This window comes from Struthio camelus, chromosome 18 (genome assembly GCF_040807025.1).
Source record: "Struthio camelus isolate bStrCam1 chromosome 18, bStrCam1.hap1, whole genome shotgun sequence".
Classification (NCBI taxonomy): Eukaryota; Metazoa; Chordata; class Aves; order Struthioniformes; family Struthionidae; genus Struthio; species Struthio camelus.
The window spans coordinates 13,062,833-13,078,453 of NC_090959.1; the positions used below are offsets into that span (position 1 = coordinate 13,062,833).

At 48.2% G+C, this 15,621-nt stretch overlaps 1 protein-coding gene across 7 annotated transcripts in view; it reads right to left on the reverse strand.

The window, feature by feature from the left end:
• PMEPA1 (prostate transmembrane protein, androgen induced 1) overlaps nt 1-15,621 on the reverse strand; it is a 64,837-nt gene that overhangs the window by 9,738 nt on the left and 39,478 nt on the right. For 5 of the 7 annotated variants that reach the window (XM_009683986.2, XM_068912291.1, XM_068912295.1 and 2 more), the window contains exon 2: nt 3,309-3,463. In XM_009683986.2, coding sequence (XP_009682281.2) covers nt 3,309-3,463 — 155 coding nt within the window. Of the gene's footprint in view, nt 1-3,308; nt 3,464-6,464; nt 6,757-15,433; nt 15,489-15,621 lie in introns of those variants that run through there. The other 2 variants (XM_068912293.1, XM_068912296.1) reach the window with 2 other exon arrangements.

Genomic DNA, 15,621 nt, shown 5'->3' on the forward strand with positions numbered 1-15,621 from the left:
AACTGAACAGTACACGCTAAGTCTGGAAGCCTTCAGGAAGACTTATGTTTTCCAATTTGGGGAACAAAGTTATGTTTGGAAATTGTATTTGAACCACTTTTTCGCAAGGTGGGGGGTGGGGGGGAAGCATTGAGATTGGGTCTCACTGTCCCAAAGGCGTAGAGACAACGCCCAGCTTACTGCAAAAAAGGATCTGAGTAGCATTTCTCAAAGAGTCTTCATTCTGGAAAAATAAAGGTACCTGTTTTAAGAAGATAGAGTTTAGACAGAGAGAAGAGAGGGTTACAGAGAAATACATCCAGTAATACAGTATTTCCTTGCTAGCAGGAACCACATTAAAAAGACCTTTGGGGAAATGAATTTCTCCTTCACTTGTAACTTCTGAGCTACAACAACAGAAAAGGACAACTAATGTCGATGCAGGAGCATTCTGACCATGGGCTGAACTATTTTAATATTTTAGAAGAGGAAAATTGTGTATGTAGCCCCAGTGCATGTCTCTGGTCACGACAGCAAAATGAAGTTTGGGATTAAAAAAAGTCCAACAACAGTTCAGTGCAAGTTTAATGGATTATGTAAACCAGCATCTAGTTCAACCAGGTCTGCTTGCCGTTCTTGAATGCCGGTTTAGACTGGAGAAGTTTCCTACAAAAAGACATACTGTGCTGAATCTAAAATGAGCTACCTTTAAGATCTTTACTATGATTGATCCCAGTGTAACGAGCTTCCTGCTTAGCACACAAGGGGCTTTTCTGTCCTTTCAGGAGGGCTCTCAGGCCACAAGGAAAGTGTGGCTGGGACTTAATTACACTGTGCTTGGAGCAAAAGAGGGGGCAGGGAGAAGAGGAAGAACGGTAAGGAGGGGAGAAACCCCAACGTTGTACATTAACAGCACTCAGAAAAAGGATTTGAAGGCTCTGGGTCTGCACAGAGGTCTAACAGATGTGCAGCAGTAAATGTTTGCTGAAAACCTATTTTAATTACTGATGTTTCTGAAGGCTGAATAAATAAATGAATCTGTTTTGGTATACCACCTGGGCCAAAAAAAAAATGGCTGGAAATAACACTGGCTTGGTGAAATCTTTTTAAAAATAAAAAAAATTAAACAATGGACAAAATTTTATTTCAACCTAAAATTTCTGTTCAATTTCCATGCGATTTGCTATTTTCTTCCATGTTAGCCTTAACAAAAAAAAAAGGCATGTAAGAAAACATAAACAGGTATTTTAAAATAAAAAAGGCTTGTCCTGTTATTTGTTTTGAAAATGTAGCAAGAAACATTTTCCTATTTCCAAAATAAAACATTCTGGAAATGGGGGAAAAAAACCTGTATTTTTAAAAGCTCTAAATCCTTCACCCACTTTTACATCTAAAGCAATTTGCCAAATTTGTCCCAAACTCGCAAATACTTCTGGCTTTATTAAAACTCCTCATTCTGGCAAATATCACAGTATGAGTCTTAATGAGAAGGTTTTTTTTAAAAAAAAAAGCCTAACATTGGGAGGGACCAGGCCACCCAAGTTCTGCCCTATCCCTAGATTCAGAACCTCGCTAGTTCAGAAGTTATTTCTTAATCCCCACTCTCAGAGAAACAGGATGTCTAATGAAGCAATGGAGATACAGCTAATCAATGGGTCCCCACTCTTGTTCCTTTCAGGTAGAAACCCATGATACCAAAGCCTCTAAGTAACTTTTTGCTTCTGAGCACTGACTAGATGTGCTCATGTGCCCACATTTTGCTACTGCTAGAACCAGGTGCATGGGACTATAAGAAGTGAAATAAGTTTTGGAATGCCAAAAAGAGCCTGGGCATGACCTGGATGTTTCCCTCCGATCCCCAAAACAGGCAGGCACTTGAGAGAAACGCCTTGAGTGCTCCTCACCCTCACACCAGTTGGCTTAAGAGAGATGGCTTATGAGATGGCATACTCCAGGCAGTCTGTTCGTGCTGTATGGTTTCAGATAAACGAGCATGTGCTGAGTTCAGCCCCTTGCCCTTTAGAGATGCTGTCCACAGACTACTAAATGAAGGGTCTTCACAGCTCTCCTTCCCAAAGGGGTATCTTCTTCACCTTGGCGCAGAGCACCCCGTAAGGGACCTTACTCTCCTGTGTGTAATTCATGACAAAATGACAGATTATCTATGGTGATTTATTTATTTATTTATTTAAGAAAACAATCACACTATGTGATCTTTTTCTTATTGGGAGCATGGATATAATATAAGAGAACATGGCCCCAAATGGAAAAAAACAAACAACTACTGATCTGTTCAGCCTACAGTGGAAGTCTGCAAACAAGAGAAAGAGCAAGAAGCAATGACCTTGAAGAAGCCATATTATTTAAAGAGCTTTCAGATCCTTCAGGGTGGATGCTAAAAAATGTATCAGTACAAGATAACCCTGCACTGGAAGACAGAGTCATGTAGACAGCAGTGAATAGTACATGTTCGCCCTCCAAGGAAATTTTATTTCCGTTCTCTACAGGTTCCTGTAACTCACTCGGAGCTGCAGCATGTGAGGGAACACTCCAGCTCTACAAAAAGCAGTCTGTCAAGAGGCTGGAGAGGCTCCCCCTCGAATTCGTGTCAGAGGTGCAATTAATGCATTTCTCCTCTGAGTTCTAATGAACCAGGAAGCCTGAGCCACGCAGCGAACCACTCGAGCATTACCTTAGAGAGACTTGTGCTCATCTGGCTGACAAGTGTATTTTGACATTCCCCGCTACTGTAATGGTGGCACAATTTTACCAGTGGAGAAAACCAGAGAAAGTCTTTCACAAATGCCTATCCTCTTGAAGCCAGGCAGTAGATTTTAATACAGTCGTTTGAGACGCTCCAACTGGAGCCCCCAAAAGACTCCATAATTTTGAGCTATAAAGTCAAGACATTTGCATCCCAGCCATCAGGACAGGACACACAACGAACAGCCTCATACGGTCAGTTGTCTCAGCGAACATCGCTGTTGATCAGCCAGCACCCGTGCAGTAGGATGTGTAGCAGCTGCAGAGTTCACAGAGGCTACCGGGCTTACCTTGATGAAAAGCCTAAACTAGCTCAGGGCAAAGACAGGGTTATGGCTGTCCACATGATATAAGTTATATCAGAGGCATCTCCAAACAGGCTCCGTGCAGAACAGAGACTGAAAAACAATGCCAGGAACGAGTTTGGAGGGTGCCTCTTCATCCAGTGCTGAGTGGCACATGGGCAAACACAACTGAGATCAATGCCTTTGACTCTAATGCTTCCCAAACTTTGCATCACTTGGTAAACAGCAAAACACAGATTAGGAGACCAGGGTGTCACTTACTGATGACAGATTCTCATCTCTCCTCCTCCCTTGGCTGTGCCGGCTGATGAAAGATCGTGCAGAGAGTTTGTAGTGGTTCAGCAGACACGTGATCACAACCACCATCACCATCATCACCACCACGATTATGATTATCTGTACAAACTCCAACTCCGCTGCAAAAGAGACAGACATACTTTGAGCTACCTGAGAAAGCACCACTAATTAAGAACAAGACAAACTAATTTTGCCAAAAAGCCAACAGCACAGCAGAGCCGCGTGTTTCCACCATGTTTAAAGCTCTCAGACATATGTATGTGGGCTCTGCATGTTTTGAATCCAGCTACTTACTAAATAAATAAATCAGTAATTCGTTTCTTCAGTGTCACAGAGTAAACTGACTCTGGGAGGGATCTTTAAATATGATCTACAAAGCACACAATTTTTCCAAGCTATGGTCCAGACACAAGACTTCCCGCAAACCTCCCTAGAGGCCCACAAACCTCCCTAGAGGCCCAGCGCTCTCCAATTTCCAATCTGTTAAACGCCTCCACGATCATGTGAAAAGCAGATTCCGCGCCAGTGCCGAACGCCACTTTGCTCAGGGTTGTGGAGTCATGGGCCATGCCCCACCGGCCTTAACGAAATAATTTCACAAAACGTGAGCTAAGTTTTTGCAGTTATCTTCTCACTGCCACCCCCCTTTCCTTCAGAGGAGATGGGACTGAAGTCAGCCTCGGCATGCTGGGGCACCAGGCAGACGTCACCTCCTTTCAGAGGGGTGGGTGGAAGTACAGGACTGTTGAAGTGACACAGGGAGCCGAGCTGAGGAGAACTGGTGCTTTTCAATGAGCAGTCAGGCTTACTCAACCCCAGTGACTGCAGCTCCCCTTTCCCCCTCCTCCAACATCACCGGCATACCAGAGCTCCAGACATAATTCAATTCAGGGCTCAGTTCAGCCAGCTGACAGTGGCAGCTTGAATGGCTTGAACTGGCATAAAGGAGGACTGCCAAAAATCCTCCAAACAAACAGGAACAAGTAAACAACAGACTATCCAGTTCACTCCAGAGACATTTGGTAGCGCTCAGCGTGAAGCGGCTCCTAAAATTTAAGAAAATAATTCCTCATACCTCACTGCACCCAAATAAAATTGCGTGCTGAAGACAGTCCGTAACAGCAGGGTAACTATTTCCATGCATTCAGCATCCAAGAGTGGGAGTTACCCGCGTGTGTGTGCGTGCGTGTGTGCACACAACACAAGCACTCACCTGCATCACAGCCCAGCAGCAACACTCCCTGGGCTTTCAGTAAAGGAGACCAGCAAAACCCCAATTCAACAGTGCCAGTGATTTAAACCTCATTTGCCTCTCAGCGGGGACAGTTACAAAAACCAGTCCCCAAAAGCGGTGCCCTAAGCCATCACGGATGCTGCCATCTGTGTTTTATCTATACACACGAGTACCTGCAGACACAAGACGACTCCTACCTGCCTAAAAAGGGCAGTATCGCACTCCTCATCCTGGATGGGATGGATTCTGCTGAGTCAGGCGGATTTTTTTTCCCCTTTTTTAAATGGAGAGTTTTCTCCTGGCAGGTGGCATTTAAGTGCCAGTAAAAGCAAATAAATGTCAAGAAAACAGTCCAGCTGGTAAGTGCTGCCAGTTACCTTGGAGTTAATCCTGCTAAACAGCAGCTATTTCTGCCACTGGACAAGCACATTTCCCATCATCCCAAAAGATCCCAGAACACTTAACCAGCTTTGCCTGCCACCTTCAAAGGCAGAAGTATGCCTTGAAAGCAGGAACATTATCTGGCACTTGAAGTTAGGCATATGAGTAAGTCCTTCTGGGCTTGGAGCCCATTCACTTACGGCCCCCCCAAAATGCAATTTGCCAGCACAGAGGCAGCTGCATGAGGGGTGGAAAGAGGTGGATTAAAAGCCAAATAGCGCCAAGGAATTTTAGCTAAAGGCACTTTCTCAAAAGAGGAGCCCAGGGTCTTCCACGGTAAACCCAGCAAGGTATCCAAACGCCACTGTGAGGGGAATAGTTTGGGGGAAAAAAAAACAAAAACAAAAACAAACAAACAACTAAAATGTATATCTATATCAATTCCCCCCCTTTATGATCTGATGCTGAAGTGCCCAGCAGCTCTCCCACGGGGAGACTTGCCCTTGAAAGAGCTGCCACAGGCGGCTCTGCGCCAGAGGAACGAATGAAAACAGCAAAGTCGTTTCTTCTGAACACAAAACAGATCAACCGGGTGCACAAACACACCGACAAAGTTTAACAGATTTGGAAAAGAGGATGATGCAAAACCTTAAAGAAAAAAAAAACAATTAAACTCTTGCCATTCCCCCCCAACATCCCTCCCTGGGTTTTCTTTTTCTTTTTTTTTTTTGCGGGGGGGGAAAGGAACCATGAAAAAATAAAAATTAAGTAACTCTTCCTGGGGAAAAACAAGCACAAGGGATTGACACCGTTTCTCCACCTCTCCTAACTCCGACGTTAGGAAACCTTGGCTTCCCGCAGCGCCAGCCTCCCCCGGTGCCATTTTCCGCAGGAGGAAGGGGGCTGGAGGGGAGACGGCAGGAGACGTTTCCCCCGCAGCAGCCCGCAGCTCTCCTCCCCGCTCCCCAGGGCCTCCGCCGCGCGGCGCAGGAACCGCTCCCCGCAGCCCCTCGCCGGGCTCCGTCCGGCGGCCGCGACGGACCCGGGCCTCGCAGAGGCCCCCCGCCCCGCGTCAACACCCGCCCTTAAAATTCAAGGGCCCCTTCGTGGGGAGCCTCCCCGACGCGAGGGCCGTCGCCCCCCGGCCCTTCAGTCCCCCCCCCCCGAGCGGGGGCGGTGAAAGCCACCGGCATCCCCGACGGGGAGACGATCCCCGTGGCGGCCGCGCCGCACCGGCGTGGCTCGGCGGTCCCCTCGCGCGCCGCCGGCCGGCCCGGCGACGAGCCTCCTCGGGAGGCAAGGGAGCCGCCCCGCTTCCCGAGACGCGTGTAGGGCCGCACGACGGGTGGGACGAGCCCCTCGGGCCCCCGGGGCTGCCTCGGGGACCCCTTTCCGCCAGCGAGGCCCGAGGGCCCCCCGCAGGCAGGGCTCGGACGAGCCGCCTCAAGGCCGCCTCCGGGCCGCGCGTCGGAGGCGGCGAGCGGAGACGGCCGCCCAACGCTTACCGGCGGCGACGGCGGCGGCGGGCGAGCTAGCGTGCGAAGCACCAGACGGAGCAGGGCCACCAGCTCCAGCCGCAGCCGCAGGTGCAGCTCCTGCCGCTCGGCAGGGACGGGCCCCACCGCCGCGCCGGCCCCGCCGAGGCTCTGGGCTTTCCTCTGCGGCGGCCGCCGGGCGCGGAGGCTGCGGCGGGACGCTCCATGTCTCGCGCCCGGGCGGGCGGCAGCGGCGTCTCGGCACAGGCACGAGCACCAGCTCCTCTCCCGTCGGGAGCCTTGCGCGGCAGAGCCCACGAGCTGGATGAAACAGCCGCCCCGGATGAGGCACGGAGTCTGCTCCTTGCAGGATTCATTACAGGGGAGGGGACAGAGGGGGAAAAAAAAAAGAAAGAAAGAAAGAAAGCAAGCACGCTCGGATTTTAGGAAGGCGAGTCAATGTAGCCTCAGACAAAACGCAGCATGCGCTTTGCCTGCGGTAAGGAGACGCCAGAGAAAAAGGAGACCAGCGATGGAAAACTTCCTTTCTCCTTAGAAGAGGCGGCATTTCTGAAGAAAAACAAGTCTAAGCTGGTTATAAAGGAAAGTTCCTTTCCCAGAAGGAGCACTGTGCTAAACGAACCGGATCTCACTGAACTGTCACAGCAGTCTGTTGACGCCGGGAGAGCTGCGGCCACCAGAAAGCGTTCATCTTTCCGCCCCCGCTGCGAGGCCGGGGGTCGCGGCGGCAGGGGCTGGAGGGGGTGCGGGGAAGACATATGAAATGTTGGTATCGTTTAAACGTGACCGAGGCTTCAGTTTCCTACACACACACAGGCGTGCAACGAGTAGAGCCTGAAACAGGGCAAAGCATGGGAATCCCGTTAGGCTCAGGGACAACGTACCGAGGTCTCGTCCCTCCCGACGCAGCGTCCGGAGCGCTGTTTACTCTGGCTCTGGGACTAGCTTAATTGGAGCGTTACGAAATAGGTGCCAAGAGCTGTAACGGTAGCACAGGGCAGGACTACGAGAACAAAGGCAGCATCCCTGCCTGGCAGACGCTCTCCCTTCCCGACCCTTCTCCGGGGGTTTCGGACACTGCAAGCGGACCCGGGCGAGTCGGAGCTGGCGGGTGAGGCGGCGAGACTGGGCACAGGGCTCTGCTGTGCATCACGTACTGCTCACGTTAGCTCCGAATTAGGGCATTTCAACATATAATCTAGTCTAACGTTACAGTGATCGCATTAAAATTATAAATAGAATAGTAATTTTAATATCTTACTTCGCGTGAGGGGAAAGGACAATTAATCAGTAAATTAACATTCTGTTAAGTGGGTTCGGTGAAACATATCTGAGCAATAAAAACTAGTCAACTCCCCACATTCTGATTTTGGCTTTTTCGCATCAACAGTCATGTTGTTCTTAATTTTCCTTCACCGGCATGGGAAAGGAAATGCCTTTTAACCACTGCAACGGAGCGCATCTAACTGTACTGCGACAGCGACCAGAACCTGAATGTTTAAGCATCATGTACTCAGCCCGTGCCAGCTATGAGAAACGGGTCTGCACTGATGTTTTGTTCGCTGCTGTTGAAATGAGAATTTCTTCTCAGTGGTCTATTTAGAATCCACCAACTGGCCAAACCCACCAGCAGCCTCTAATCTCTGCACCAGAAGGAGTCAAACCTTAGGAGCTCAGGAAAGAGCCCAGAGCAGACCCTGAGTGTTGGGGGGCAGAGTTTTACCCTGCCCCTAAATCCAGCCCAAAATGAGCAATGCAGCGTGCAAGCCTACAAACACAACAGGTACTTTGAGCTGAGCTTTAATTGCTTCAGCAAGAACACTCATGTTGCCCAATCTGGCCTTTGGGGGCAGGGGGGAAATCAAACCAAAAAAGCCCCACATACAATTTGGGCTTTTCAAGTTTCAAGAGACTCATACCATCCCGAGGCATCAAAGTTTCTTCCAACTCTCCTTCTGTTCTAACTTGTCTTCATGGGCTTAGTTTTCAGAATGGGGCAGGGAGGGGGGAAATACCCGCACTGGAAAGCTGGATATACTTAATAAGATTTTATCCAAGCAGCTCAGTCAAACTAATGAAGGAAAACCATTAAAAATCCAAAACTTTTGAGTTAATATGTTATGATACAAGTGCAATTCAGCTGCTATGCTAATAAAGCGCCTTTGGGGAATGAAAAACAAGCCAAACTGCAAAGCACATAATTTATAATTCCACTGGTATTCTTAAAACACACACACGCGCGCACACCCCCACACAACAAAACAAGAAAAAAAAAACACTCAACACATTTTGTATTTGGCTTCCTAATCATTGTCACTTTTCAATTAGAAGAGACCTCATTCCATTTCTCTCTGTAATTTTCCCCAAGGGAAGTGTTATAAATGCACTAGGCTTTACAAGATGGGCAAATTCAGCCTCCAAATGCAGAGTAAGGTCACACTAATGTAATTTTGCATAATTTTTACTCCAGAATGTTTCAAACTAACAGGTTCAGACATCACATTTAAGTGACACAACCTGCTTTTCTGTATTTTCTGTCTAGACACTGCAACTTTTGGAGTCGGTAAGCACACAAGCAACTGTTTTGCAACTAAACATTTTTTCCTCAGATTCTCACAATCCTGAAACTGGATATTCGTGATTAAGTAAAAATCACTCATCACATTCCATTTTTCAGTTTGTTACTCACTCGCCACTTTAAACCACGTGTGGCCTTGAGTAAGGGTTTCATAATAGATTATAGCGTTGCATTTAATAAACCACAGGAGACTTTGCTGCTCCCCAAAGCTTGCAGACTCCGCGCAGTGCGGGCTGCAGCCACCCTCCTGCTCAGAGGGCTCTTTGGAGGAAGGCAGCACATGCTGTTACAGCTGCATGGCGTTTCGGCTAAACGCAGAGTGAATCGACCCAGTCCCCTCCCAGGGGCCCGAGAAGCTCAAGCTGCCCCTGCGCGCCGGAGATGCCCGCGTTGCTGCAAAACAGCTACCTCCTTAGGTCAGTCCTCCAAAATCACTTCTGGGCTCACACTCATGAAGTCCGATCGCCTCCCGCCCTGCGAGGCAGGAGCGCGCTGAGCTCACTGGGCTGCTGCCTGGGCACTAAGACAATATGGCTTGAAAGCGTCTGAAATTTATGAAAATTGAAGCTGGTGAGCAGTTGCTGTCTCTGCGCGAGGCTGAGGAAATCTCGCTGGCGTTCTGGCCGGCAGCCCCCTCCCCAGCATCGCCTTCGCCCAGGCTCAGCGGCCACCAGGACCCAGGCGTCCCCACTCCTCTCAGCGTGGACCTGGGCTTCAAGATTTACAATTCGGTGGAAGCAGCTGCAGAAAGGAATAATTTTGAGAGCTTTTTGGAGCATTTCAGATCTTTTAAGAACGAAACGCCCGAGAGCCACGGATTTAGAATTTATTAATATTTCTGCAAGGAGGGAGCTCTATTTGAGTCAATATTCATGCTGTTAAGCATGAGAAGTCACCTTCTGCCTACACACAAGGTCCAGAACTGCCACAGGGGCGCTAAGGCTATGATGTATTTAAAACATATTTTCTTACTTCTTACAATTATTCCTGCAGTTCATAAAATGCTTACTAAAAACTTTATTAATGCTCTTCCCTCCACACAGAGCATCACTGCTGAACATCAATGCTCCAAAGTGCTGGTAGGTATCAAAAAAATACACCTGCGTTTTGCTGAAATAATGATGGATACTACAGCTGTAATTTAACAAGTGGACTGCACAGCTTTCAGACAGGGTCTTAACCAAGACAACCTCTGCTTTCAGTCGGGTATAATATGCATCTGCAGGTCAAAACAGATATCTCTAAGCTTCAATTATGATTTTTATATGTGTATATGTATATATATATATATATACATATATATACATATACACATATATATACACAGGAATTGCAAATCATGTAAGAAGGGAAGAGAAGGGGAAGTGAAACTACGCAGGAGACAATGGCTAGCTGAATAAATGTTGCTGCACTAGCTACAATTCCTAAATAAAAAAAAATTAAAAACAAACACCAGTCATCATAAATGCTGCAGTGAATTGTGCTAAAACTAAAGTCTGTTGCGGTGAGACAGAATTAAACAAACCAAAGAAAACCCTGCTTAATACTTTCCTTCTTCTATGTTCTTTTTCACTTCCTCCAAATACTCTTATTATTAAAAACCTCTTAGTTCAGACTTTAAACAGATTGCTGGGACAGTTCAAATAACATCACAGTCAGATCACAATCCAAATCTTGAACAGGCTATCAAATATAAGCTCTTAAGGTGCAGAGAAAAAACTCCTGCTGCTGATTTCATCTCCTGGTAGAGATCTGCCCAGCTAGGCAGTATCTCAAGAATACTCTCCACACCCTATCTGTAATCCAGATATAGTGAAATACCTCAGCAGAAAGCCTCACTGTTGAAAGTTAACTAACCATCAGTTGAATTTTACCCAGGAAGGATGGGATATGCACCTCAGCTTCTGGATAGCCCCATGATCATCCCCCCGAAGCAGAGTCCCGTATCAACGGTTTATTAGAATTCTTTGGGGAAAATTTATCTGGAACCATATTTTGAGGTGGCTCACACGCCTGGCAAGGACAGGACAGCTGATAACAGAAGCAGCCACAGCTGCCATTAGGTTTGGAGGGACTGATTTAACAAGAACTATCTCTCACCTGCCCTCAAAGTCTCAAAATTTGCATAATCAGGTATTTGCATTGATCCAAGGCATGCCCCACTGGCCTCTACGCTCGCAGAGGCAAAAAATTTGTCCTCGCTAACGTACTTGCAAGTGACTTCCACCAGATCACGATTTCACACACCCACAGCAAAGCCAGGCTTTGGGAGGGACTACAGACCTTCACTGCCCTTTTGAGAGATGGAGGAACCAATGGCCCTAGCGTGGGGATGGGGAAAGGCCTGGACTGCCATCTGCAGCAGACCCAAAGTTAAAGCACGAGGCTCCCAGGCCTGCAGTCTTTGCTGTGTTGAAAACCCCCAGAAAGGTAGTCCTGGAACCGCGTGAAAACTGAGGCAGAGAGTCTCTAGCGCTCCCATTTCAAAACAGAATTGAGAGGTTTTTGCAGCTGTCAAGATTAGAGACACATTTTTTTCCCAGAGGAAAATAGTTCATTTTGTTATTTAAGGATAAAATGAAATCCCAAGCAAATAACAGGCTGAGGGGCTTTATCATCTAGAAAAAAAAAAAAAAGAAAAAAAGGAGAAAAAAAAAAGAGCTTCCATCCCATTTCCTATGGGAAGCACGTGGCCAGCTGCCTCGCTGCAGACGGCCACAGGGCAACCTCCAGAGTCTCTCCGTCTGTAGGTGGTGCTTGCACGCGCTCTCCGTGGAGCCGCGCCGCGTTTGATGGGAGCGCTAACAAGGGCCGAGACAATCGGCGGCTCCCGCGGTCCCTGGGGCACGCGCGCGGCAGCCCAGCGCGGCCGGGTGAATGGAGGCGGCGAGACATTGGAATCCTGAACGGCTTCCCAGCGCCGCTCCGCGCACAAAGGAGCACTAAACCAGGGCTAAGATGCAATTAGGATGTGTAATTTGTCTGTAATCCATCCCCCTACCTACCCCTGTGCCAGATTTAACGCGGCTAGGGCAAAGACAGCACGTTGGGGGAGGAACGCTCCGAGAAGGTTGCCCCATGCTATTGCACAAAAGAGCATTTCTGGAAGGAATATTAAGCCCAAACTCACAGCAACACACACTCACACATGCAATAACATATGTTTAATATACGCTGCACCCACATATGCCCTTGGCTTGCCCACTCTGTGCAACCAGGTCACAACAAAGATGAGGAGACGGGGACGCAGCCAGACGGAGGAGCGGTCCCTGCCAACGGCCGCAGGAAGGTGGCTGCCCACCCTGGACAACGGCAGCCCCTTCAGCATCGGCTGTGGCCAGGGCACGTCCCACGCAGCGCTCGCGCGCTGGGGGACAACCTCCACGAAACCAGCCACATGGACCAGGGAAAAAGTCCCGGAGCTCAGCACAGGGGGCCATCTGCACGGCTTGACGCCTGCTGGGAAATCTCTGCAACTGCCCTAACATCTTTCATACCAGAGTTCAGGGAAAAGGCAAAAAGGCAGGCTTAAAACGAAAACTGAACTGCAGCTGTAACTGCTCCGGCTTCCTCCAATCTAGAAACTGATGTTAATTTGAGCAGTAGAAAAATCCAAAAGGAAGTGAGTAAGAATTCATGAGACTAAAAGACAAACGGCGCTGGGGAAAAAAACAGATATTTTACTATTTCAGAAGTTTTAGAGCGCTGTGGTAATAGCTTTTCCCCCCTGAATCACTGTTGTTCTATTACTCCGCCAACAAGTATCTTTGCTTTCACATTGCCAGGTTCCTTGTGTGGTTTTATCTGGCCTTTGGTTTTATTCCACACAAGTGAAACGACTGTCTTGTTTTAAAAAAAAAAAAATTGAGATAATATGGAGTCCCCTTCTAAGCTGGAAAGCCATTCTGTAACTCAACTGTATGAAAATCTTAAAACCGGTCATTTTACACTGTACACAGGGACTACATTTAATTAAACATCACTCATTTTTCCAGGGAAACATGCTGTAAGTGCATAATGGAATAGCCAGAACACTCTGTGCATTCACCTCTGGGTTTGCCTTTGACACACTTAAAATAACTTTTAAGCCTAGGCCGCATGGGTCCTGAACAGGCCAGTTTGGTGCAGAGATTCCCCCTGCTGTCTAACAAGCCTCAACAAAATGGGCAGACGAAGAATAAGACTTAAAACCAGCCTGTTGAAATACAAAGAGATGCAACCAGGTCTTGTACAAACTTGAATAGCGTCTTTCCAGCCTCCAGAAGACACACACTAAGGACAGCTGCTAACAGCAGTAGTTTGAGAATGCTTACCAAAAAAAGGAAAAAAAAAAAAAAGGAAAAAAGGAAAAAAAAAAAAAGGGAAAAAAATGCTGCTCCAACTTAATCCTATCCCATTTTGACACACTTCCTCCATATCCAGAAAATGGCTGGAGGTTCTCCAGGAAACCCTGGATAGATAAGGAGTCACCCCAAGTGCTCATCCTCTTCCCAGGCCAGGGCCACGGCAGCGCCGCCCCGCGGATGGGGAGGCGAGGCAGAGCGCTTCATGGCCAGCGCTCGCCCGCACTGCCAGGCTCACCGTAACCTCCTGTCTCCCTCCCCGTTCCAGCTGCAAAGCTTTAGCCTAAGGATTAAGTGAATTCACAAATATACGTGGTTGGCTGAGGGGAACGATATAATTAAGGTCTCTGAGAGGCTAAACAGGGTTAGCAGCCAGAGCAAAGCTCGTCATGGGAGATGCATCACTGACAGCAGTGCCGGGATGAACCCACAGGGAGGGGGAAGGATTATTCACCCTGTCTAACTTTAGGCACTTCAATTAGTTGCCAAGTTAAGAGTCCAGGCTCCCCTACACCACCCAGTGGAGGGGGATGAGGTCTTCCTGGGGTGATTCAGCCTGGGAACTAAACTTAGCTCTGAGTCACCCTCAAGGAGGACCTCACTCCCTCCAGTGACTGCAGAGGAGCTGGGCACTCTACGCCTGAAGGACACGAGCCCATCGCCACCATTTCAAGTTGGGAGCCCCAGTGCTGGGCACTCGAGGCCCCTGACAGCGATCAGCCCTTGGCATCACTGCAATACCGATCGGCGGCACACAAAGGGCGAGAGAAAGCTCATGGAGAGACAGCGCGACTTGCCCTGGGCTGTTCCACCAGACAGCAGCTGAGCTGGAAGCGCATCTTGCCTGCTGTTGCCCGAGTCCTTGCTCTAACTATTAAGAGGCGCTTTCTCCTCCTTGCCGAGCGTTACTGCTTCGCAGAGTGCCTACAACCATTCGTGCAGTCTGGTTTTATGAGGGTGACTCTGCACCAGGACCCAACGACGAGGCGGCTCCACAGGCAAAATGCAGGACCCAACAGGGGGGACCTGCCTGAACTGCGCTGGGCCAAGTGGGAGGACAGCCTCGTCCCAAAGCTTGTGAAATCCGTAAATGAATTGCTGCCTACAGTAAGCTAAATATGGTGGCACTGTAATTCCACACCACATATCTCAGCTTCTTCCATAATCCTTGAGAATTCGGGGTAAGTTTAAATGAATGTAAAGCTCCCTTCTCTCAAACATCCTTCTCGCTCAAACCTCAGACAAGAAGGTCTCTTTGCACGCACCACGCACATACACACAGTTTCTCCAGACATGACAAAATTAACTGGATGAATTAATAAAAAGTGTTCACAAATCCACAGTGAGTACTTTCATCACGCACTGTTTCTCTAATTTTCCATTAACACCTCTGATATCCACAGTGCTGCCCTTGCAACGTGACTCAGAGTAAAATGCAGAAGAGCTGTGCAGATCCCTGACTTCGTTTTCCTTCTACCCCAATTTTCTAATCTTTTCATCCACTCCCACCCTTGGAGTGGGAACAGGTTCCTTGCAGCCTTTGATGGCAGTGCACCAGTTACATTTAAACAATTTCTAAAGGAAATAATGGTACAGCTACTTTTTGATTGGGAATGTGCAGATAAGGTTTTTCAACAATAATCAGGAAAGAGCGAGGGAGAGATCAGTGAAGTCCCGATGAGCCGGGGACGGGCAAGAATTTGAAGCTTGGGGATGACGAGTGTTCAGGAATCCTACCTCTCCATTTGCAGTTCCCAAATTCTGCATTTACAAGCTTTGTGGGAAGCCAGGCAAGGACACACAAGGATGTTCGCTAGGAAGAGTATCAGACCAGTAACCCTAACTTTAATGGTTTCTTAAAAAAACTTGTGCAGCTCCTCCAAGAACAAATTAAAAACAGCTCTGGGAATAGGGGAAAGCTTGAGGTGCCTCTCTACCCCAGCTTCTGTAAGTGTCTTTCAGCACCCAAAATCTAGACTGCTTCATTAATATCCTATCGCAAACATCCCTCTCAGCCACCAGTCCAGAGGTCCCTGCCTACTCCTCTGCCTACTCACCGCTCTTGACAAGCACAGAAAGAAGAATATGACCCAGCATTTTCTCCAAGAGACCTGTGCTGCAGTCTTCGCACGAAACTTATTGCCAATGGGCAGGTAGAGATGCTGCCTTGAACGAGATGTGATGGACCTGACTTTCAGCAGTTCTCAGCAGCCACATCTCTGGCCGAAGGCAGTGGCAAGTGCAG